The sequence below is a fragment of the Ambystoma mexicanum genome, chromosome 12 (assembly GCF_040938575.1).
Source record: "Ambystoma mexicanum isolate Mex_15411 chromosome 12, UKY_AmexF1_1, whole genome shotgun sequence".
Lineage (NCBI taxonomy): Eukaryota > Metazoa > Chordata > Amphibia > Caudata > Ambystomatidae > Ambystoma > Ambystoma mexicanum.
The window spans coordinates 522398514-522422772 of NC_090936.1; the positions used below are offsets into that span (position 1 = coordinate 522398514).

General features: G+C 44.9%; 1 protein-coding gene across 1 annotated transcript in view; it reads right to left on the bottom strand.

The window, feature by feature from the left end:
• The window catches only part of LOC138513739 (cystine/glutamate transporter-like), a 128352-nt gene that overhangs the window by 60453 nt on the left and 43640 nt on the right, over positions 1-24259 (bottom strand). The window contains exons 4-5 of the mRNA XM_069628823.1: positions 19524-19649; positions 4018-4117 (exon numbers count right to left, since the gene is read on the bottom strand). Coding sequence (XP_069484924.1) covers positions 4018-4117; positions 19524-19649 — 226 coding nt within the window. The remainder of the gene's footprint in view (positions 1-4017; positions 4118-19523; positions 19650-24259) is intronic.

The window sequence follows — 24259 nt, forward strand, 5'->3', positions numbered from 1 at the left end:
TGTTTCCTGTTCATGCGGTGCCGTGCGTGGCTCCCCAGCACTTTGTGCGAGCCCGGCTGCGCGTTCCTGCTGGCCCATCGTCCTCTGTGCTCTTCCACGTCAGGAGCCTGAGTCTCTTCCGGCCTTCGGTGCTCGTCCAAGCAGGTAGGGACACTGTCTCTCCTTCTGCCACGTACCAGGCAGTAGCTGAAGGTTCAGCTCTTCTGTCTGCATGGATGTTGCCTTGCTCGCGGTGCCCCCGGGGAGGGACTGACAATATTGTTAGTCCTTCTTCCCTTTTCGAGTTCCACGGAACACAAAAGCTAGACTGCTCAATGAGATGGTCTTGTGAGTTATTTCTAGTGTAGAACTTCTTCCTCGTCTCAGTATATTGAGGGAATAGTTCAGTGGCGTCAGGCCTAATATTCCTCGTCCACTACTAGTGGTACTATTACTATAGCATAAATACATGGGTGAACTTGTATGATCAGAGGAAGGAAAAGATGGTGAGGCAAGAAAGGTGTAATATACCACGTTTTCCCATGATAACGCTCCCTGTGTCCCAGAGGGGGAATCCCCCCCCAATCCTCCATGGGATCCACCCCCAGGGGGACTATTGGGTAGCAGCCTCACCTCCCTGCCCTCATGAAAAGGGTCTCCCTCCTCAGGGAGAAGGGACAACATCATAGGATTCGTCACATACTCTTCCCCTAAATGCCGCTGGTTTTTCCACGTGGGATACAACCAAGGCTTTCTTCATCTCGGGTGGCCTCTATCTGATCTTAGTTTCCCTTATCCCAGCTCCAAAGAGGAGTATTTTTTGAACATTCTTTCTCTTCCCAGGTGTCAAAGGGTGAATATTTTGGGGTTACTTGATTAACTTCCATTACTATTTTCCTGAATTTGGGAAAATCGGTTCCTTTTATTATTTCTTCAGGTAAGTGACCCTGGTATTAGCGCTGAGTCCATTGTGACTTCTCTCCCGCTGATGTTTATAACTGCTAGAGACCTATGATACACAATCTGGTCCCAGTGCACAAAGATGATTTTAATGGTGCCTCCTTCTTCTAGAGTGTTAGTATGGATTAAGTCTGCTTGAATGGCTGTCTGCTTACTACCAGAATCAAATAAAGCTAAAGCGGGGATGCTATTTAGTAGCTGGTTCATGGGTCTTAAATGGTGAAGTCAGACACAGATAATTACTGACATTCTCAATGTCGGGGTCTTCCTGTACTACCTCAGATTCCCATTCTTCCCCTATGATATGATATGATATGGCATTTATAACGCACCTATACACAAGTGTTTCAAGGTGCAACGAGGCAAGGGAGGGGGAACAGAGGGAAGACAAAGACAGCGATCTTAGTAGGCCAGGTGACATTGAGAACGCGCAAGTGCAGACGAGGGGAGGGGGCAAGGGGGATCCAGCTTATCTCCATCGGTTCATCTTTCCGTTTAGTGGGACATTGCCCGGCCAAATGCCCTTTTTCTCCATAGGAGAAGCAGGTTATCACTGGGGTCTCAGGGGATCTCCCTTATTTGGGTTTTATACTCCTTCGATCTTTTGCTACTGTATGGTATCACTCTCTTCTCTCGGAATGAAAGGCAGCACTTCCTCGCTTGGCCTGCTCTTATTAGCGTTCATGGTCACCTTGCTATGGACTCAATGTCCAACATGCAATATCGCTCCTACGGATACAACATTGGGGCTTAGCTTCTCACTATGCCGCACTTCCTCACCAGACCTGCTATCCATTTGCTTTGAGTCACTTTGGCATGTACTTAATAACCAACATACAGAGGTACACCTCTGGTTGAGGCGTGTATGTTTGTGTACTTTCCCCTATGACTGTAAACAGCTCCATTGCTTCCGAAGCTAGGTTCACGCTCAATAGATATCCTAATAGTAATAATAAAAAAATCATAATGTTGGTTTAGCAGTGGAACTCTGATTACGAAGAGTTTCCTCTTTGGGCCACTCTACTTTTCTGGCCTGGTTGTCATGTGTATGGACTCATTATCCCAGCATTCAGTGGGTACTCCTGTGGAAGCACTTGACTTCTCACCAGGCGTCACACTTGGAACCTCCCAATGCCGCGCTTCCTATCTTTCTGCCCCAACACACAGCGGTCCACCTGTAGATGTGGCCTGAGTACTTGACTTCTCAATGTCTCTTGCTATCCCACAGCGTGACTCCAGGCAAGTAGTGAGGCTGTCCCTCTGCCAATTCCTTCCGCTGCAGCAGGGTCAGACCTCCAGCTCGTTCATGCAGTTTCTGAGGACCAAGGCTTTGGGGTCCGATTTCACCTGCCAACCAACTTTGCAGCATTATTCAGGTCCCTCACAGGACCAATGGCGTCCATTGTTTTTTTGGTGCCTCGTGTGGCTCTCCAGCACCAGCAGTTGCTGTGTACCTTCTCCACATGTGTTAGTCGCCAACTGCTTCCTCGTTCTCCTTTGTTCCAAGGTCCTTTCGTTTATGTTCCATTTGCTACTTTGGTATTGATTTGATCGGACATACAACAGTTCAATAGACATTTCATTATATGTTCTGACACAATAGGGGAGATTTCGCTTCCGTTTTGCTGAGGTACCTCTTCCTAGCAGAAACAGCAATTTCCCTTACAGTCAGACTCTGCCCCTACACCGTCTTATCCCTGGTGCACTTGGGGCTCATCTGATTGTGTTATCTGTTCCAGGCCATCTTCAATCTCTGACCCGAGGTCGGTCTGATGTGCCACTGTCCCTGCTTCGGACCCCAAAGTCAGCACACAGAGTCATGCTGAAAAGCCAGTGGTGCTCTTACAACCACCGAGCCCCACTCCATCGCATTGGTTCCAGCAGATCATATGGCCAGCAGCTGCTACCACTTAGCTAGAAGGGAACAACGTCCTTTCATCCCCTGCCATTTCAACGTGAACATTCTAACGAAAAACGCTCATCGGATTCTTTAGGGGCGGTGGGAAAGGGTAGATAAGGGGTTGGGGTGGTAGGGAATAACTAAAAATAGGTGGGAGAGAGGGTTTTGGGGGGTAACCCCCCCAAAAAAAAACAAGTTAAAAAAAAATGATGAACGTTTTCGTTAGAATGTTCACGTTAAAATGGCAGGGGATGAAATGGCAGGCGATGAAAGAACATGGAACCGCTAGAAGATCGTTCAAGCATTGAGTTCCTCAGTCCAGCACTTTTTCTTGGCAGTGTGATTTACCAAATAAAGACTCCTGGGCAAAATGAATCCATGCCCTATAGGTATAGCAAGAAAGTAGCACCCACAATCATGTAACCGCTACCTGCACTGACCATGGTGGTGTCTCGCGATGGCGCGTCCACCCGGCTTCTCAAAGTGGTTTCACAATATGGACTTGCGGCATTAAAGGCCTCGTTGCTTATCTTACTTATTTCTAGGCTGCTGGTTGGTGTGCACCACTTGCGCCAGCACCAAGATTGTGCCGTGAGGCTACCATGCTAGTCTCCGATCCTAAAAGCGGCCACCTTCAAGCCTGTTCGGTCCCACCTCTAGGTTGTGATTTTCTTTATTTGTATTGGATACAAAAAGATGAAAAGCACAACCCTTGACAGGTAGTCACAGTTTAAAATTGTATTTGTGTTTTGAAAAGGATAGATTTCCATTGGTAAATGATGGTTTGGGAACCCACAGACAGGCCACGATTGTCAAGTTTAAGAATATTAATGAACAACCGATTTTGGAAAGCAAACCTTTCTACTAACAATAATTGCTTCAGTGGAAGTACTTTGGAGAGTAGATGTTTGAATGTATAGGAACCTATGTGATCTTGGTGGGGAATAATTTCGAAAGTACCTTGTGAAATGGAAGTGGTGGTAAATGTGTTTGCCTCAAGGTGGTATTGTGAATAGGATGTGAGAAGGTGGGAATTATTGCATGCTTGCTTTGAATGATTGCATTGTAGAGGCACATGCAGCGCGTGATCAGAATGTCTTCTGGAGCGGGCTGCATGCGGCAACGCCACCCAGTAAATGACAACAAACAACACTTTCAAATAGCATGAACCCACTCACCAGCCACCGTAAGCAAACATTCCTGAGTAAAATGCCAGGGGGAGTTTGTCCAGTGCCAGAGAGCTGCTGTCAAAGGGATTTTGGAAATTTTCAGTATGTCCTAAAAATGAAAAGTCCTTTCAGTAACATGCAATGAGTGGATACCACGGCTACCAGATCCTACATCACTCAATCAGTGGCATCAACAAAATGTTAGATGTTGAGGGTGGGGATGCAATCAGAATCTATTTTGCTATTTCTATTTTCCGTTAGGAAAGTTGCAAACAGATAACAGGTAAGCAGCATAAAGGGTTGTGGGCAGGGAAGTACATAATATAGCAAATGTTAAGCCTTGTTCTCCTCTGATTTAATCAACAGAGATGTATAACTGCGGGCCTCATTGGGAGCTTACAACCGTAAGCTTGCCAGTAACATTGTATCTGGACCGGCAAACTCTGAGTTGTGCTTGCGGGTGCCTTTCATTCCGCCAGGTCTGACCTGGCGGAATGAAAGGCACCCGCAAGCACAGCAAGCCTGTAGCACAGGCACCGTTATGAACAGTGCCGGTGCTACAGGCATCCCCATTGAGCCCTATAGGGCTCAATGGGAATGGGGATCACCCGATTCCAGCATCCGCGAAAGGGCAATTACTGGATCCGGCGGGGCCGGAATACCCTGGTAATTGCCCATTCGTGGGTACCGGACTTTCTCGCAAGTTTGGAGGTAGCCTTGCCGGGTTTACCGACAAGGCTACCTCCAACCTTTTAATGAGGCCCATATGTTTTGGGGAAGTCTTAGTTTCTGCATGTATGACTTGAAGCAGTGACTTCCTTAGGAGCAACTTCCACTTACCTGCGGTGTCCCACAGGGATCCTGCCTCTCCCACATGCTGTTTAACATCTATACTAGGACATTGCTTGATCTGCTGGACAGCATGGGGGTTTGCTATACCAACTATGCAGATGGCACCCAGGTACTCATTGAGCTGACTGGTGACCATGCCCTTGATACTATTACCATCAATAACATCTATGATGCCATTCAATATTGGATGGCTTCAAATTTTCTTGCTTTGAATGCCAATAAAACAGAATCTTTCATTTTCGTGAACAAATAAACGCTACCTGCAAATTACGCTTTGCAGGCAGCATTTACTAATGGACTCCTGTGGAATCTGCCTGCTCTTTAGCAGGTGCTAATGCGAGGCAGATTCCGTAAGAATCGTTTCGTTATACACCTGCATGAAAATGACATGCATGTGTAAAATGAAACATAGTGACAAAAACGAATGATGAATGCGGGCGGAGATCTTATCTCCGCTGCGTGCCTCTACGCCGTCTTGACATTGCTCAGTAATGGAACGGTGAGGTAAATCAAGGCGGAAAAGCATAACACCTTACTTTTACACCCTGACTTACCGCTCTGTCCAGTGAGGGTGAATGTGTTCTAATGTGCCCTTGCACGATCCGAATGTCACAAGGCCTAGCAGGACCATTTTGGTTTTTCTTCATTCCTGTCCCCCGCACCCATTCTTGTCTTGTTGCAACTTGAAACACCTTGTGTAGAGGCGCGTTATAAATACCCAATAAATAAAATAAATAAAATGTGAATCAGATAATATCTCATAAATGAAGTGGAACTAGTTTCAACATTTCCAGACGTGTATTACATTCTTAGAAATGTTATTGCCATGGTTTATTAACTCACAAGAGAAAACTGTGTCTCGAGGTGCACACTCAATTGCTTAGTTTCAAAGAGTAGTTCTAAAATGATTGCTAATTGAGATTAGGGGTTGTTTAGGTCTGATCTTGGTCACAACTATGGTACAAAAACAGGGGTCCCTCGCACATGCAGTGCAAACTGTGTTTACATTGAAAGATTTTGATTTTTGGAATGCTCTGTCAATTTCTTTATTCTGTAATAACTGAATTGCCACAATTCTTATTCAATTCTTGTATATACCTTTCTTCATTTGTAAATAATATTACATAATTTAAATTTGTGGAATGTGATTGATAATATGTGGGGCTCCATCTGTTTCTGTGTGAGAATCCAGCAGCAAGAGGCTGGCCACCGGCCCGCTCTGCCATATTCCCCAAAGTTACAGCATGCTGTGGCGACAGTCACAGGAACCCCGGTGGATCCTGGGTTTCCATTCCGGTCACCTCTTCATGCAGTGAATTTGTGTGGCTCTAAACATTCTGTGCATGCACGCACACTGAAGATCAGCAAATGTGGCAGCCATGATAAACACGGCATCAGACTTGGGTCTCTAGTCTTGGTGGGACCAAGCCTGATTTGTACATGGTCTTTCCCCTTCTGTAATGGCTTGGCAGGAGAAGAACAATGGAGGGCTGCCCAGAGCAATGACAGAGGTTAAGATTAATTCTAAACCTTCCAACTATCACCCCTTTTGTTTTGCTGTAGTCACCCCGAGTGGGACGGCTATGCCGAGAACGTGGGTTCCGTGCCTGCTGGTCCTAGAGACTCAAACTACTCCTCGCTGATGAGGCCCAACAAGATCGAAACATGTTTGGGGATGTTTGACGTCTCGTGCAGAAGGGATGTGAGCAAGAAGTTCATGCTGGACTGCCCCTTTTGGGGTGGGACCAAGCCTGATTTGCACATGGTCTTTCCTCTTTTGTAATGGTTTGGCAGGCGAAGAACGATAGTCTGGAGGGTTGCCCAGAGCAATGCCAGAGGTTAAGATTAATTCTAAACCTTCCAGCCATCACCTCTTTTGTTTTTCTATGTCTATGGACTGCGCCTGTTTTATTTCTTGTTTTTTTTACTGTGTAGCGAAAGAAGGTACAGTCTAAATCCTATTCTCCTGGATTAGGGGAACCCCTAGAAACTACTTTTGCCACACTTTTTTACCCTAATGAGAGTAAAGGTGCATTTCTTCTATTGCTGTCATTTTGATAAATGTACAGGTGCATTTCTATAAAGTCATGCTCTGCTCCATTATTTTTCATTTTGTCTGTAGTTCAAGGTCTCAGAAAATGTTCCAGCATAACCTCAGTGATTAGAGTGCAAAGCATGTCAGTGGACGAGTGTCTTAACATAATCATGACCCTAATATTAAGTAATGTCACATGCTCCAGCACTTCAACGCTTGTCATTCTCCTCTAAAAATTGAGGGTTTCCTTGGTAACTGGTGATTAGAGTTCAGAATATTCACCACACACAGTTCCAGTGCCGAATAGCCATCCCCCAACTAATCCACCTGGACTATGTTATTGAAAACACCTGGAACCGTTTAGTTCATTCCATGCACTTTTGACCTTTCAGAGGGGTCATTTCTTCAGGAAATCCAATCAGGCCATCCTTGCCCTTGGGAGCCCGCTGGCTATTGATACAGATGCTGAATCAGACGGGCTTTCTGGCCAAGGACGGAGAGCGCAATATAATAATGGCAATGGCAACCTCTGGACCTATTTGGGTACAAACAAACTGGTGTGTAAGCAAGGGCAAAACATATTGCCGTTCAGAAATTAGAATCCGGGTGACAAATATGGGGGGGAAAGAAGAGGCGGCCGGGGCAAGGGGTCAGGAATTGCAGCGAATGGGACATTTTAAAGGCAAATATATTCCATTATCAAAATAACGCTGTGGGTGAAACACTCAAATGCTGCCATAATTGGTACAGCCGCAATAAAATAATCTTTCTGTCAGGATAACACAAGAGAAGAGTCAGACAGAAAAACTTTAATGAACGAACACCAACTTGTGCACCCCTCCGTTCATTGTGCAGGCACAATATCTTAACAGTTGGCAATGAAATGTGAAAGAATAATTCAGGATTACAGGCAGCACAGGAATCCATTCCCTCTAAGCGTGCCTTATGATAGATACCAGGCTGGAATGGTTTACAGGGCAATAGGCCCACGGTCGAACCAAAAATGCAAAATGCTGGTGTGGGCCAGTTTTTGCGGTCAACGTGGGCCGCTTTTTGGCCCATATGGGCCAGTTTGATGAGTTAATTCAGTATGTGGCTAGTAGTTTTGATCAGTGTTACTGAAAATATATTCTTTCAAATGCACAATTTGCATCATATATTTTTTTTTTAAACTCCTGCTTGGGTACTATTCAAACAGTGTCAAAAAGGAATGAATTGCCATTTTCAACTGTGGGACACTTTTCCATTGGTGCCCGAGAGAATTGTATGGCCCAGTCTGACCCTGGGGCCCTTATCCCAGTCCCCATGACGACCACATCCAGGCTACAGTCTTGTCATAGTTCATTACGTTGCATCAAACAACAAACGGGAACATAACATAACCAAGCAGTACCCATAATGCCTATGTACCTAACATTAAATGACATAACCGAAAAGGAAAGCTACACTTCCGGTATTGCAATGGCTTATACCACAGACACGAGTTGTGGGGTGCTGCACTATTGATGACATAAACATTTTACAATGTCTGCTGTGATCGCCTCTTCATTGGCGACAAGAACGGGATACAGGCACCATTGTGAGGCTTAAATATGAGGGTCGCCCGGGATTAAAAGAACCCTGCTTCTGGTAGGTAAAAGAAGGCTTCATTGACCCGCACATAGAACAGGCCCGTCTCCAGGAATTTTCATCTAGGTGGGCCAGGATTGTGACCAGGGGGGGTCCACATTCCATTGGGTGTGGGTCTAGGAGTACCCTATTCAAAGTGCTGGCGTTGATCCAGATTTCACAGATCTGCAAAAATACATTTGCACCCCTCGATAAAAAATAGTACATAGCAAAAGAGAAGCAAGGAAAATAGTGTTGCAGCATCAATCTACCTGTCTTCCCTTGCCATCTGCTCTCCCCTTTCTGTTATATCTGATCCTCCTTGACCTTTCACCGTCCAGACACGTTCCTTCAGCTGCCCTAATCACTGTTCCCATTTACCTACCCGTTCACCTGTTCACACCAGCACCCAGCATGCATTTCCTGGCATGGCTTGGGAGAATTGAGGGTGATGCCTCCTCCTCTTCATCTGAGAGGGCTGAGCAGATGGTGTCTGGCTAACAATACCTTCGCGAGCACTTTGGCTACTCCCAGCAGGCCCCAGAGGGTATGCTTGTGCTCCCTCCATCCTGTTGTGAAAGATAGACCTCCCACAATACTGAAGTAAGGAATAGGAGATTGTGTTTCCTACAAAATTAAATTTTTTTGTACTTCTTTTTATTTCAAGAACAGAACATACCATGCCCAATCAATACAGGTAGTCTTGTTGATTTTAACACTATTTAGAGCACAACAACATATCCTCCAATAACATACACATGTTAAAATCCTCCCTTCACCTACCCATTCCACAAACGCCCCCTCCTTTCCATCTGAACCCCTACAGTGGTCCCATTCTGAATGTCTTCCATCAATGGTTCACGTCCAAAATTAAATTTTAAACACAAAATGTTATTTTTTGTTGCATTTTTGCATCACATTTTAATTGAGTTGAGAGTGCAAGGCTGTGCTATGGTTGTAAGGGCTGCATCATCAGGAGGCAGACGGTGCTGGTTGAGGGGTTTGCAGCCTCCTGGTATCGCTCCTGGTGGGGTATGGCATGAAGGAGTGGGTCTTGCTCCCCTGCCATGCCCCTGTACATTGGGCATTGTCTGGTAAATACTGTTTACATACTGGTTATAAAATGCAATTGTGTGTGTGTGTGTGTGTGTGTGTCTCATCTATTAAATCATAAGTGAGGTTTTCGGGAAAAGCTTATAATGCGAACTGAATCCCTTCTAAGGGCACCTAATGTTAACAGGTAAGGCATAGTGAAATTAAAATATATGCTCAGGATTGCACACTTTGGTTAAGTGGTAAAGCCATAATTTCAGCGTAGCCTGAAATATTGATATTTGACCACACATATGCGGAGCTCAAGTTGGTACAAATATGTGTTGAAGTTTGGCTTTCAATAACTAAAATGATACTACATTTTATACAGATTACTTTAAAAATGCACAAGTCACATGATAAACCAACTTGACAATGTATTCATCATTGTAGAAACATGTTGATGAAAAGATTAAGGTGGGGGCATTTTGTTTTGAATCCTAAACTGCATAGAGCAGAATATCCTGTTTGCACATTTTTTGCAAAAGGGTCCATTCATTCATTTTAATTGTTTCCACCAAGTACTGGAAAAGTAAAGAATAAAATGGGTGAAAATCACCTTTGTTCTTTACTTTACCACTACGTGTCTAGAAAAGAGTAAATCACTTCTACAATTAACAATTGTGAGAGTCATCCGCAATGGATTCCTTTTGACTCTGTCCGCTTTTACCAGGTGTAAATGTCAGGCAGATCTCATAGGAATCCATTGGTTTTCAGCCAACTTAAAAATACATGCTGGTTGAATGCCAATCGGATTTGGCAGGGAGACCTTGTTAAGTCTGATCTGCTCTCCAACTTCGCTTGTCAAATCATACAAAATCCTGCAGCTCATACAAAGTGGAGCTAAATGCATCTGGTGCCACTTCTTCCACTCTGCTTGACCTGGAAAATAATCCCCTATGACTGTAGCTTTATTTTCCCCATCCTGAATTGAAACCTACAAGCTCCAGCATAGCAATCAATGAGAACTTACAAAAAATTTCTTACAGACCCAAAGTGAAATGAAATGCATGTCAAGGTTATTGTTTCACACAGCTTGTTCTGTATCCCCTCAATTACTAATCACCCATCAATCACATTTAAACAGCTTCTTAAAACCCTATATATTTTTTTTAAAGTGTCACATCAATGGTCACTGCCTTTTACCTTTTCTCATCTCTAATTTATTTATTTATTTAATTTAATTCTAAAGCGCTAGGACAGTGGCCTGGAGGGCGCTGACATGACATACAATAAAAAACATAAAGCTCAGCGATGCCTAAGGAGAAACCGGAGAGAAACTAGTGGAGGTCATGGATCCATTAACTCGAAAGGCAAGGTTTTCAGGACACGTTTGAACCTGGGAAAACTGGCACACAGCCTCAAATCAGGCAGGAGAGTATTCCACAAGTGAGGAATTGCGGCTGGGAAGCATCCATTTGGCCTTTGGGGTGAAAATCAACCCTGTGTTATTGGATCTTAGATTACGCTTGTTAGATAGCCACTTCAACTGTCCTGCCATACAAAAAGGGCTTATTCCATACATGAAAGCCCTTTGAAATCCAAAGGGTACGAAACTTGATTCTCTTTGTAATGGGGAGCCAATGTAATGCTCTGCTTGCTGTTGAGACATGATCTGTTTTGTGCATCCCCATAACGACCCTAACTGCGTTGTTCTGGACAGCTTGCAGACGATTGAGCTCTCCTTTGCCTACCCCAAGTAGACTGGTGCCACAGAAGACCGGGCGGCTCCCAATGATCGCCCTGGCTAGGGTGGCACAACTGGAGGCCAGAAGGAATGGTCTGAGTTGTGCCAAAAGTGTAATGTAGTATGTTGAGTTAGACACTAGGCCGCTGATATGGGACCTCATTGAGAGCTCTTGGTCAATAGTGACTCCCAAGGTTTTTATTGTTTTTTCAAAGTGGGGAGGAGACAGTCTGCAATTTGAAAGAATGAATAGGACTGATCAAGCTGGCGCCACTTGGGGCTAGTGCTCTGGATATTCATCTCAGTTTTTGAGTTATTCAGGGCTAGGCCATTAAACAGCATCCAGAGCTGGATTTGGTTGTATGTGGCATTAATGACTTCAGTGTCTTTGGACTGGTCACCTGATAAAGTGAAACGACACTGAGTATCAATAGCATATTTGGCATAGCACTGACTGTTGTACATAATCTGCCTCTGAGACATGTTAAAAAGATACAACCTCAATGGTAGGGCCTGTTCAGCACTTCTGTTTGCATATGAGGGGTGAGGGTAGAGCAGGGGGGGGGGGCATTGGCATGTGTCCCTTTCCCTTGTCTAAATGTTAAATCCACCTCTGATTGCACGCTTTAAAAAATATTGAAATACAGATTTTTAGTTATAAAAGATGTACACCTTTTATACTTTGCCTGCAACATTATAGAAAACGCTCTTCTTTTTTGTTATTTTACGGGGGTGCATTTTCATTTGTGGCACTGCCTGAACACCCAGCACCCAGGATTTACATCATACTTTGCAAACTCTGTAAAGTTACTCAAACAGATTGAGGTTATGAAGTCAGTACTTATCAGCGTGAATCAATAAACGTTCTGGCAGAGTAGACCAGGCTTCCAAACAATGATACATTCTATTTAGGTCAGAACCCCACTGGTAAGTATGCATGAGAAGATCTGAAACTGGTCAATACTTGCCAATTTAGCGTAATCATTTTCAGGTAGGGCCTTGTTGGACCAGCTCAGTGCAGCTTGATTCCCAAGGCGTAGCCAGCAAGACAACGACATCTGGGCATATACACATTCACTTAGGGAGACAAACGGAAGCCAACATACATTGGCAAAGCCAACGGCTTGGGCTTTTGATAAGGCATGGATAGGCATTTGCCAGACACTGCCATAAGGGCACCACATAAGGGTATCACCTGGTCATAAGATGGGAACAGCTGGAAAATCGTGCCAGTAACTGGGCATATGATGGCATTGCCTGGCAAATGTCTGCTAATACCTATACGCAAGCCAAAACAGATGGGCTGCGATTGCTTGTTTAAGACAGGAATTCAGTGCAAGTCACAGAGGCATTGACAAATATATTGCTTATAAAATCAACTGGCTGAAGACACACATTAAGAGAATTTTATTACACCAGGAGCTTATTTACAGAGGAAATTAAGTAATTAAACATTCAAAAGAATGCTTAGATATAACACTGGCAGGCCCTATACAGCAACACGTTTGGTGCTACTTTGTTATAGAGCTTGCTCAAAGAGTTCTAGAAAGGTTAGGTTTTGCTGGTGAGGTATTAACACAGCCATGGCTAGTCATTAGGTGGGTAAATTACCAGAAACACCCATAGGATGTGTGTTTCTCCTCACATTTTATCGCCATCCTATCTGTGTTCCACTGCAGGCGTTCTGGTTGTACCTAATAGGAAGAAAGTCTATGAATCAATCTGAACCACCGTCATTGCTCTGGCCAGCCTACCATACCATTGTTTGCATATCAGCCATGGCCCTGTCACTAATATCAGAAGCCCGTCCCAAACCTCTAGATCACAGGGCCTAAAAATCCATGTGGTTTCTTGTGTTCCAGTGAAGATGGAAAACGGCCTAGCAATTGAGACTGAACTGCACCTTTTGGTGGCAGCACCAAAAGTCATTTGCTAATGGCTCGTCCCCTTCTATAATGGTACAGACATACTGCAAAATGATGTCATGGAATGTTGCGCAGAGCAACGATAGTGGTAATGTTTAATTCAAAGCCTTGCATCTATCACTTTCTGATTTACTACACTCTCCCCTCCAGAATTATATTTTTGTTGCTACCAACTTAAACTCAAGTAGTTAATGCAGCAGAATATATACTTTGAATGTAATTTGTAAGGACCCCCAGTCAGTTGACGCACCTTGCGCAGAAATCTGTGTTCAAGCAACGTACCTGTCATTTATATTGTTTGATATAGTTAACCATGTTATTAAGCATGATGTGAAAAACCATTATATTCCCACAAAACATAAGTATACTTTAAAATAGAGGGAAATAGTTGTAGGCAGCCTGCTTGAATGCGTGTGCTACCTCACTTAGAGGTGTGCATGGCCCTCCATCTCTCTGGTTATTTGTACTTTCATGGCTGTGGGGCATAAATCATTGTCTAGGGCAATAAAACAAATCCTGCAGTTCAGCCTCTCAGAATGATGGCTGAGTATGGAAAGGGGTGTATGTGCACCATATGATCTGGGGAATATTTACAGTATGGGTAAATTGCTGAATAAACGATTGAAGCTAATTCCCGTGGTGGCAACTAGACAGGTGATAGGGTCATGGTTTCGAGAAAATGGGCAGGGCTATGGCTTCAGCCCGGATGCTTCTATTTGGTATAATGAAGCTCTGCAAATAAATAATAAATGTCTAAACTGGATTAGTTGGATTAATAAGGGAATTCTGAAGCTAGGGGATGTGATGGATGGGAACCAATTGTTGGGATTTGAAGATCTACAGTGTAGATATGGTTTGAATCGGAGATAATTGAATAGATACTTGGCTCTAGCTTCCATGATTAATTTAACAATAGGTATGGCTGGGGGTTCTGTTGGGGGAAAACCAGAATTTAGCAAATTATTGGAAGGTCAGGAATATTGTGTACGGACTTTTATACAATGTATGCCTATTGGTGAAAATATTCAATCAGCATGGACTGGACTGAAGGAATGTTGGTCACATGATATTGGGAGGGTTATTACTGATGAGGACTGGAGTGACATACTGAGGGTGAATTTACATTTGGGAGCAGACATGGGTTTGCGTTTGATTCGACAGAAGATCATTGGAAGGCTATATTGGACACCGGTTAAGATGTTTAAATTGGGTCTTCAATCTTGTGATTTATGCTGGTGCTGTGACATTGGTAGAGGCACCCTGTTACATTTACTGTGGGAATGTCCGAGAGTGCAATTGTATTGGCGGGATGTCATTGACAGGATTGATCTGATTTATGGAATAAACTTACAAAGGTCTGCAGCTAACATAGTTCTATTGTCACATAAAAATAGATGTGTGCGTTCTAGAAAATGTACTTATTGGATTGATAGGGCAGTGATGGTAGCAATTAAATTAATTCTCAGAATTTGGAAAAAGAGGAAAAAGCCTAATGTCGAGGAGTGGTTAACGGAGTTGCATATTCTATCACAGTATGATAAGGTTTCATTGGAAAATAAAGATAAAGGTGAGGAATACATAAAGTTATGGGGCCCATTTTTGGCTCTTTATGATTAATGTGGCAGTGGAGCTGATCTGGTGATCTGGTGGATATGTCATCTGAGGAGGAAAGGGGGATAAGGCGGAGGTGATGGTGTTTTTTTTTTTTTTTATTTTATTTTCTCTTCGCCCCACTTGTGTTGTCTCTTGTGTTGTTCTGTGTATATTTGTCAGTTTGCTGTTATGTTTCGCAGGATAAAGCTATTATGACAGATTGAAGATGTATGATGCTTAAATTGTTCTGTAAATTAAGTAGTGACGCTTTACTGTGAGACATTGTTTACTTTATTGGTAGTTGTTGTTGTTCATTGCAAACTTAATAAAGTGTTTTAAAAAAAAAAAGAATGATGTCTCTGAGGTTGGTGATGAATGTTTAGCGTGCCGTCCACCCCCCCCCCCCACTCCCTTGGTTTACCCACTCCCTTGGTTTTTAGTGGTGTATAACACCACTGACATGACCTCCTTTCTAGGGGAGGGCAAGGGGCTTGCTCTGGGGGGCCTGGCACCCCTGGCCCCCCTGCTGGAGCCGGGCCTGACATAGAAATGCCTATTACTGGAAGATGAGGATAGCTGGTAGATCTGCTTTATGTTGTGCTGTTGGTAATTCAATTCGCTGTGTGTGGAAGGAGACATTCTATTCCATATGGTAATGGTGTTAACTCGCTAGCACGCAACCCTGGTTTGTGCCACGTTGGGAGTACACACTGCACCAGCGGGACTATTTTAAGGGCCGCCTGTACACAATGTTTGAAATCCATGTGAGCCATATCTCGAGGCACACATTGGTTGTGACGCATCTGTAATTATGTTGGGTTGCGCTGGACAAGGTTGAGTGTGGGCTCCATGCAGGAAAGCTAGTTGAGGCTATGTGTGTGTGTGTGTGTGTGTGTACCCATTGACTTGCTTAGCGATTGCATAGGAGTTATTGTGAGAGGATGCCAATAAACTTGCATGGGGTCTGTTTCCCGGAAACTGAGGACCAAATACAGCACTTCTGTTAACATGTGAGACAATTATCAGGTGTATCGCCTAAAGACGGGGTAAAGGCAAGAGAACCCAGACACAGTGCAACATTACATTTACAGAGTCATTATCAGTCCCCAAGATGCCACGCCAACAATGATAACAAGATGCCTGATCTTCTAGCACTTAGCAACGTGTGTTTCTAAATGCACACTATACAGTTACACATAGATGGTGCGCGATACGCGGCAGAACTTCAGCAAACACACTCTGAGGGCACCAGAAGGCAAGCACACATTTGGGTTTCTAGTACCAACATTACACTCCTAGGAAAAAGCGATTCAGTAAAACCTTACAATACCATGCATGTATTTCATATTAGGAGTGGAATGTAAGCCTTTAAAATACAAGGACACATGTTAACATTCCAGTCTTTGGACCACCAGCTTTAGGGACCCAGAAGTAACCTGGGAAAAAAGTCACAGTCCAGGTAAGTACCTGTAAAAGTTACTTTCAGCAGAGTTTCAGGTACGTTTATAAAGTTCGGTACTCATGCGGGACAATGTTAGTATGCACTTGAGTGGTCTTGGTGAGAAGCAAGGTAAAGTTCCACTTCTACTGACCAGGTATAGAAATGGCTGCAACCCACCCAGAGGGGACACCAGAGAAGAACACATGGAGGAGAGCCAGGCCCAGGTTGAAGACCCCACAACCCAGGAGGAGATGCAGGCAAGCAGGACTTAGTACCTAATCTAAGCAAATGTGGAAATGTGGTTGAAGCACCTCTGCCGAAATGTTCGATCACAGACCACAGGGACCTCTGAGGGTAAGGATCAAGAATAAACCAGCAACCTGGGGCCCAGAGGTAAGTATTCACCATTGTTATTGTTGAGAATAGGGTTTGAGTAAGGTGAAACATCCCGGTAAGTGCAGCTCTTCTCTTGCATAGCGATTTAAGGGACCTTGTCTGCCACCTAGGGACTTGGACCCCCCCAACATCGACAACCCTGACAGCCAAAAAGAACATCATGTGCCATTTCTAGGAGTGGGGCCCATCAGCTAGAAGTGAAAGGGACAAGGGAGGTGGCTCCAGGAGGATTGAAGAAACCGACAAAGTAGGTTCCAGCAGCTCCAGGGGAAAAAGGAAGGCAGCTCACGAACAGAAGATGATCCCATGAAGAAGTCTATTGTGGGGGTGACCCATGACAGTAGAGACACGCAAATGAGGTGGGGTATTTGGGCCCCAATACCCTTCCACAGTGCACAGGCTTCAAACACCAAGGCAGGAGACCCAGGCAGTAACAAGGAGACGCAGCATTAAAACGTCCCAGAAGATGGTCCGAGCATGAGACGCTTGGCCCAGCCAATGAGGAGGATCAGGGGGAGGATGGGGAAGGCCCAAAAGGGCGTCCAGCAGTCGAAAATCCTAATTGGGGCTTAGCCCAGCACAACGGATTCAGCCACTATAGCCATGACTGGCCCTAAACTTGCGGCAACAGCTGCAAACCAGCAAAGCATACCTGCTGCATCCCTGACAGGATTTAGTGTAGGAATAGGGTCTTCCCCGGGTATCCAGTACACCCAGGCACTGGCATTAGACAGCCCACCAATCACGCAATGGGTCTCCAAAAAAGGTGTTCTCAGCCAGCCAATAAGATTGGCCTTATGCATTGCCAAACAACCAGGAACACCTCAAAGAGGATGTGCAACATCCAGCCGAGGGCCGGTTCAAACCACTATGGACTGTGCAGGCCGGGCTTAAAGTGAGGCCATGTGTTCACAACAGACATGTTAGGCCTGTGTTGTGGTTTCCCTAGAAACCGGAATGCCTAAGAAAGAAAATGGCCAAATGCAGGACTTTAAAAAATGCATTACTACCACAATGGATACCAAAAAGGTACATTGAGATAATAATGCAGTGAATCTGCGTGTGCCCCTGCTGAAGACAAAACTAAATTACAGTTGCCACAATCCTACTCCCCAAAACCAATCTATTGTGCTATAATCATCCTTCACAAAAAGGAGCCATATAGCCCAGTGCATATGGGCTATCAAGGACCATATACTGTAAATGTGTTGCAGTGGCAGGGGGACATCAGATGAAGTCCCACTGACCTCAAAAATAGGTCAAACTTCAAACCAAGAAGAGTGAAAAAGCATAAGATTTAGAGGTCCCTAAAAGAGACAGTAGTACCTCCAAAGATGAAATTGTGTCCGACCAATGGGCATGAAAAGGTACAAAAGTGCATGAGTTTGTTGGGCGGGTAGGGATTTGCACCTATCTACCATGATTCCTCGCCATACAATATGCAGGCTAGGGCTGATGAGAGCTGCAAACCAAAGCATATGAAGAGACACATGTTGCAGACTCCTAGTGTAAGCAATTTACCGTTATAATGTCAGAGTGCGAGATCAAGTCGATCGTAGGATACTGCTAAGTACTTCGATAGATACATTGATCATGCTTGAGAATGGCGGTATCCTGCACAACATACGAATGCGAGGTGTTTGAGAATAATCCTCAGTGGACTTGTAAGGATACTGCTATGAAGCAGTTATGAGGAATTGCATTTTAGTTGTTGCAAGTGATAAGGTACAGGAGGGTGCACATCAGGGGAGTTGCTAGGTCTGGAAAAGACCCGGGGCTAAGCTGATGTCGGAACTGTTGGGACTGGGGGCTAGCTAGTCTTTTGGCTGTAGCTCCTGAGATTCTATCCGGGGCTACAACCAAAAGATCAGGGGCTATAGCCCCCTTAGCCCCCCCCTAGCAACGCACCTGGTGCACATCCATCATTACAGCCAATCGAAGTGCCCAAGACTCCCTGGATGCAAATGCCTTGATATGTATGGAACCCGCTAATTGCTTCTTAGCGAGACAGGGTTGAATGAAGACTATTAAAGGCAAGTTGGTGCAATTTCTCTGCGAAGATGCAGGGTTCATAGGAGGATTCCTTTGGCTAGGTCTAGCGGTCCTAGTTTGGTGAAAGCCAGCAACGATTAGTGAAACAGACGGCACAGTTGGCCTTGGTGCGTGGGTTATCCTGGTAGAATTTAATTTATTGAGCGTGATAAGAGACACATCCCAAGAAGGCACACTCAGCACTGGGATTGTCTTCATTTGTGAAATTAAGGGAGATGGAACCCTGGTTAGACCAGAAAGGATTAAGGGTGCAAGTAAGTTTGGACACATTGCAGAAATAGAGTATGAACATGCATTAAGCAAATGTCATGAATAACTGTTTTAACCAAGTATCATTGTTTCGTAGTGAAAAAAGTATTTTTTTAGCATAACCCCTCATTGGTCTCTTTTAAAAATATATGCATAACCTTACAAATGTTTTTGATTATTATTTAGATTATGCAGGTTTTTACAAAACCTATTTCTGAGAATTTAGTCTCAGAAATTTCAGATTTAATTTTTTTTTCTAGTTTGGTAAAAACATAAAAATAGACCACATTCTACATACAATTTCTTGAACAATGAGATGGTGTAATTGCCAAATTTCGTATAATCAAACTTTGTATCGAAAAATCACCTTGCACTGTTTCTTCTCTTGCATAACTCACCGGGACCTGTGGTAATATTAATAATAGTCTTGGTTTTTCTGCCACACAATTTTTGCTCTATGGTAAATCTTTCACTCAGTGGGTCTATTCTCACCTCCTCAGTTTCACCCTTCTCTTCACAAAGCCCCGCTCCCCACTCCCCCTCCTCCCCTTGCTGAGGACACATCCCCGACACCCTTTTTCTTACCAGAAAAGAGAGTCACCATCCCAGGAACGATAATCAAAGTGATGGTCACTAGTTTGAGAGCAGCAAGCGCCGTCTGCATGTTGGCCGCCCACCTTACACTGCAGCAGTTCAGAGCAATGATCAGAGCTGTGGGGAAGGAGGAGAACAGAGAGGAAGTTCACTGATGCTGCATTCATGATTGCCTCACACTGGCAGCTTACTTATGGTAGCAAGGTACCCCTAATACCCAAGGGTCACAGGTAGTGATTGAATTGAGGAGCCCTGGGACTTGCCTGGTCCTACTGGGCTCTGACGCGCATCTATTCTACTGCCTAATCAGTGTGTACCCTCCCAGCTTAAGTCAGTGGTCTTTTTTGCAGGTGTTGTGCTACCAAGAGAAGAAGGGCTGGACACCGACCAGGGGGTATCGGGTAATAATGGCCCCATACATAATGTCCTCATACGTAATGTCGCCGGGAAAAGCCATTGGCGACATTAGATATGGTTCAATGCATGTTCAATGTAATAATGTATCCGCAAAAAACGGCGACATTTTTGCAGGGACATTATTAGATGGAACCGACCAGGGCACACCAGACACCCTTGCTCCTTTTATACTGAGTTGTGTTTCTAGGGTGTTTTGAGAAGTTACCAAACTGGCAGCACTGTGTCCCGCTCCTGACCTGGCCTGAATCTAGAGTGCTCCATCCAGACTGGTCTGCGGGCGCTGCCATCAGAAGCAGCTAGAGGTAGACCAGGAAGTGCCTGAGAGCGTAACCGGATTTAACAATGCTTCTGCTAAACTTTATGAACTGAACAGGTTTGCAGACTGCATAGGGTGGGCTATATGCTGCTTGCATGAATAGCCATCCTTGGTTGTTCAAGAAAGCTGATTGGGCCTGCTTATGAAAACCCTTCTGGCGTGGGGGGTCATCAGTCTCAAATTCAAAACATGCTTTACATTTTTTAAGAGGGGATACTAGTACTCTGTGCTACACTTTAGTTATGCACCATGATGTTTTTAAACGCTTGGGTGCCTCAATAGTTAGGGAAACTAAAAATTAAGCTGTGGAACACAGAATGAAAACCTGAAGGAATTTGACCATGTAAACTTGTCAGAAAACCAACAGACATTTGTGGTGGAGTCGGCAAAGATGTCTTTTTGATCACAAGATGTTGTATGTCAATAATCGGAAAAGGGCTTTCATGATTTTAAAATGGGAATTTATTTATTTATTTATTACATTTGTTAAATACAAAATGTTAAATAAATACCCGCAAAAAACAAATGAATGAAACCAAGGATGAGTGGAAACACAGTGTGTATCATCGAGGCGACGAGCCAGTGGCCTGGTAGGCAGTGTCCACTAGTAGCTGGGTGTGGCTTGCTCGATATACACAAAGACCAGCAATCGCAAACTGCAAAACACAAACGTTGTGGAAGGGGAGATTGTAAACACACAACTTGCAAAATAAGCACCTGTTAGGACGGTTTTTCTAACTCACCACTGGTGTGAGGTTCATGGTGTGCAGGGCTATCCCCCTCAAAGTAGACTAATCCCACCCCCACCATATTAATATGTATCAAATCAGAGCCAACTATATAAGGTAAGAGCCACTGTGAGGATGAAGCATATGCCAGTGTGACACTGGGCGGGGGTGAAGCACACGCTGAACAGCCAGACGCCGGGTGTGCCGGTGTGAGACAGGTCTGGAGTAAAGCACTCGCTGAAGGGACACCAGTGGTGTAGCCAGGAAAAGGGAATGTGTGACGTCACAAGCACTCCTGCAGAGAAGCTTTTGTGCTCACCAACTACCACACCCCACTGCACCTCCCCTCCCATCAGAATGTAGGCACTAAACCATTAAGTCACCAATGACCAATCATTAGCGGTTTTGTGCACTCAGTTCTGATGGGAGGGCTGCAGGATGAAGTTAACTGGTTTTCATTGTTGTGTGGCAGCATTACGGCTGTATGTGTGTGCCTTGTGGGCGGATGCCGGGCAGCACTGCAGACAGTGCAGAGAGTAGCCCAGGCAGAGGTGGATCAATGGGGGGCCCAGGATTCCAGAGGGGTGGCCTGCCGCCCCCCTGGCCCTATCCTAGCGACGCCACTGAGGGACACCCGACACAGTGTATGCCGGTGTGATTCCAGACCAGATGCATGTCAGCATTCTTCCCTGAGCGTCTCTACAGGTCCGGTGACGAGAAACCAGGAACCGCCAGAACCAGATTAGAAAACGCACCAACAGACACCAGCAGACAGTGCCGGCCCCAGGTCTGCCAGCGCCCTGTGCAAGACTTGTGCTCCCTCCAGCCCCTTCCCCCCGCACAGCACAAATGCAGAACAGCAGGGGGCTCCGTTCTGTTGTTTGGTTGATACAGGAACAAGTATCATCCGAACAGAACTGAGCCCTCTGCTGTTCTTCTAAAGTGTGTTTAAGGGTGCCTTGCTTTCAGCTGAGTGTCATGTAAACAGTGCCTAATCACCCTGTGATATGCACTGTTTACATGACAGTGAGGTGAAGGCAATGTGCCCTTTCTTGGCTGCTCCGTGGGGATGCCCATGTGCGGCCGCACCCTCTGTGCGTACCTTGGGCCGGTGCTGCCGGCAGGACAACCACTGGAACCCCTGCAGCCATCCATGGTCCAGTCAGACACAGCAAAACAATAGATCATGGCATAGACAATGGAAGCCGCACACCGGCCACTGGTATTTATACGTACCTGATGCATCAGACCCAAGGAGGATTAAAGTTGTTAGCTCACTCCTGCATACATTCGGAGGATGCCACAGACATTGGGGGATGAACAGCAGCCATAGCAGGGGGCGAAGCTTGTTCTGTGAATGGGGTGAAGGACCATGTGAGCAAGGAGGCTCCTGATTGGAGGAAGACGAAGGGAAATAGTATAAAAGGCTACAGGATGTTTGAGACATGGTTGCCAGAACAAGGCCCTATGGATATCGTCTGGAGCTCCACTCTTCACAAGGATAGCTGCCCTTCACAGAGAACTCGACATCGAGATGTTGAACGAACATCTAGCGAAGCTGAGTAAGAACTTCTGCCAAGGAATGGACCAGAACCCGAACACTCTGATCAGAAGACTCACTGCCACCACTGCAAACCCTTTCGACCGCTACCCGCAGCCCATAACAGCAAAGACCCAGGCAAACAAGCCCTACTGTGATAAGTCCACACAGACCATGAATAATCCAAACCCACGACTACATACTCAACCCGAGAAGATGGAGTAATGAGGCTCAAGCCTCGGTATCCAATAATCACTGCTGATGGATAAAATCTATCAGCAAGAAGAAGAAAGACATTGCTTCATGCGTTGCCTTGCAGGACGACTGGCAGCGGGAGAAGAGAAATGAAGACTGGTGGGCCTATTCGTATTACAAAGAGAGAAGAAGCAGCCCCTTATCCAACCAGAGGGAACAGAGGAGTCTGAAAATACACAGGCAGGTGAAGTAACCTTGCTGTTTGGAGAAAAACCTCTGTAAACCCACCGAATAAGGACATACATACTGAGCTGTGTCCTTCTGTCCATCTCACAGCCACATATATACATATGCACAAAACAACGTTGACTCCAGAAGCATTCTTGAAACAAAACAAAGTAGCAGTACTGGTAAGCGCTCAATAGAGTTTAAAGTAAGGGAAACAATCCCTTGAACTTTGCACCACCTTTAAATATATGCTCACAAGCGGCAAAAACATGGATAATGTCTTTTCTAAAAAACAGGATATCTCGAGTCCATTGGGGAGACAAATTCTCAATGGAAAGGAAGATCCTCTGCGGGGTACCCCAGGGAGCCACATGTCCCCACTGCTGTTCAACCTCTACATTAGATACTTATGCTACATCCTAGACCATGCTGATATATTCTTTACCAACTATACGGACGATACGCAGCTGGTACTGGAACTCAGCGGGGACCATAAAACTGACAATGACCATCTAATCAGAATATATAACATCATAGAACAATGGATGGATTCCAATTGGATGTGTTTGAACGGCAGCAAAACCTAGCTGATGGTTTTCGGACCCACCCAAGCCAGAAACTCACTGTCCCATGACTACGCAAACTTTAAGATCAAAGACGTCACCATCAAAGTACTTGAGAAAGTAAAAACCCTGGGCATGATGATGGAAGCATCCCTAGGAGCAGAAGCCCAGACTCAATACATAAAAAAACATGCAATTATTACTTGAGACTCCTCAGAGCCATTAGACCGTACCTTTCCACAGTGGCCAGAGCAACCATCCTCTTTCGTCTAGATTACGGGAACGCACTTATGCTAGCAGCCAACAAAAAAAAGCATACAGGCGTTCCAGATTATCCAAAATAACGCAGTTAGGATAATCAAAGGCAAATCCAAATCAGACCACATCAGTAAATCCAGGAAGGAATTACACTGGCTCAAAGTGGAGAGTAGAACCCACTTCAAGGCGCTTACAATAGCTCACAGATGCCTCCACGGGAAGGCACCAGGCTACCTAAAATCGAAAGTACGTCCTTATGTCCCAGGCCACGCCTTAAGATCCTTGGATCAAAACAGGATCGCATTGATGCCACACAAACGTAGGTCTGGAGTGGGCAAATCCTTCCCTGTCATTAAAGCAGGTATCTGGAACAATCTGCCAGCCCACATAAGGAAAGAACCCAACTACTTACACTTTCGTAAATTAGTGAAAACGTATCTCTTTAATTGACCTTGCTATCCTTGACCCACTAAACCTTTGAT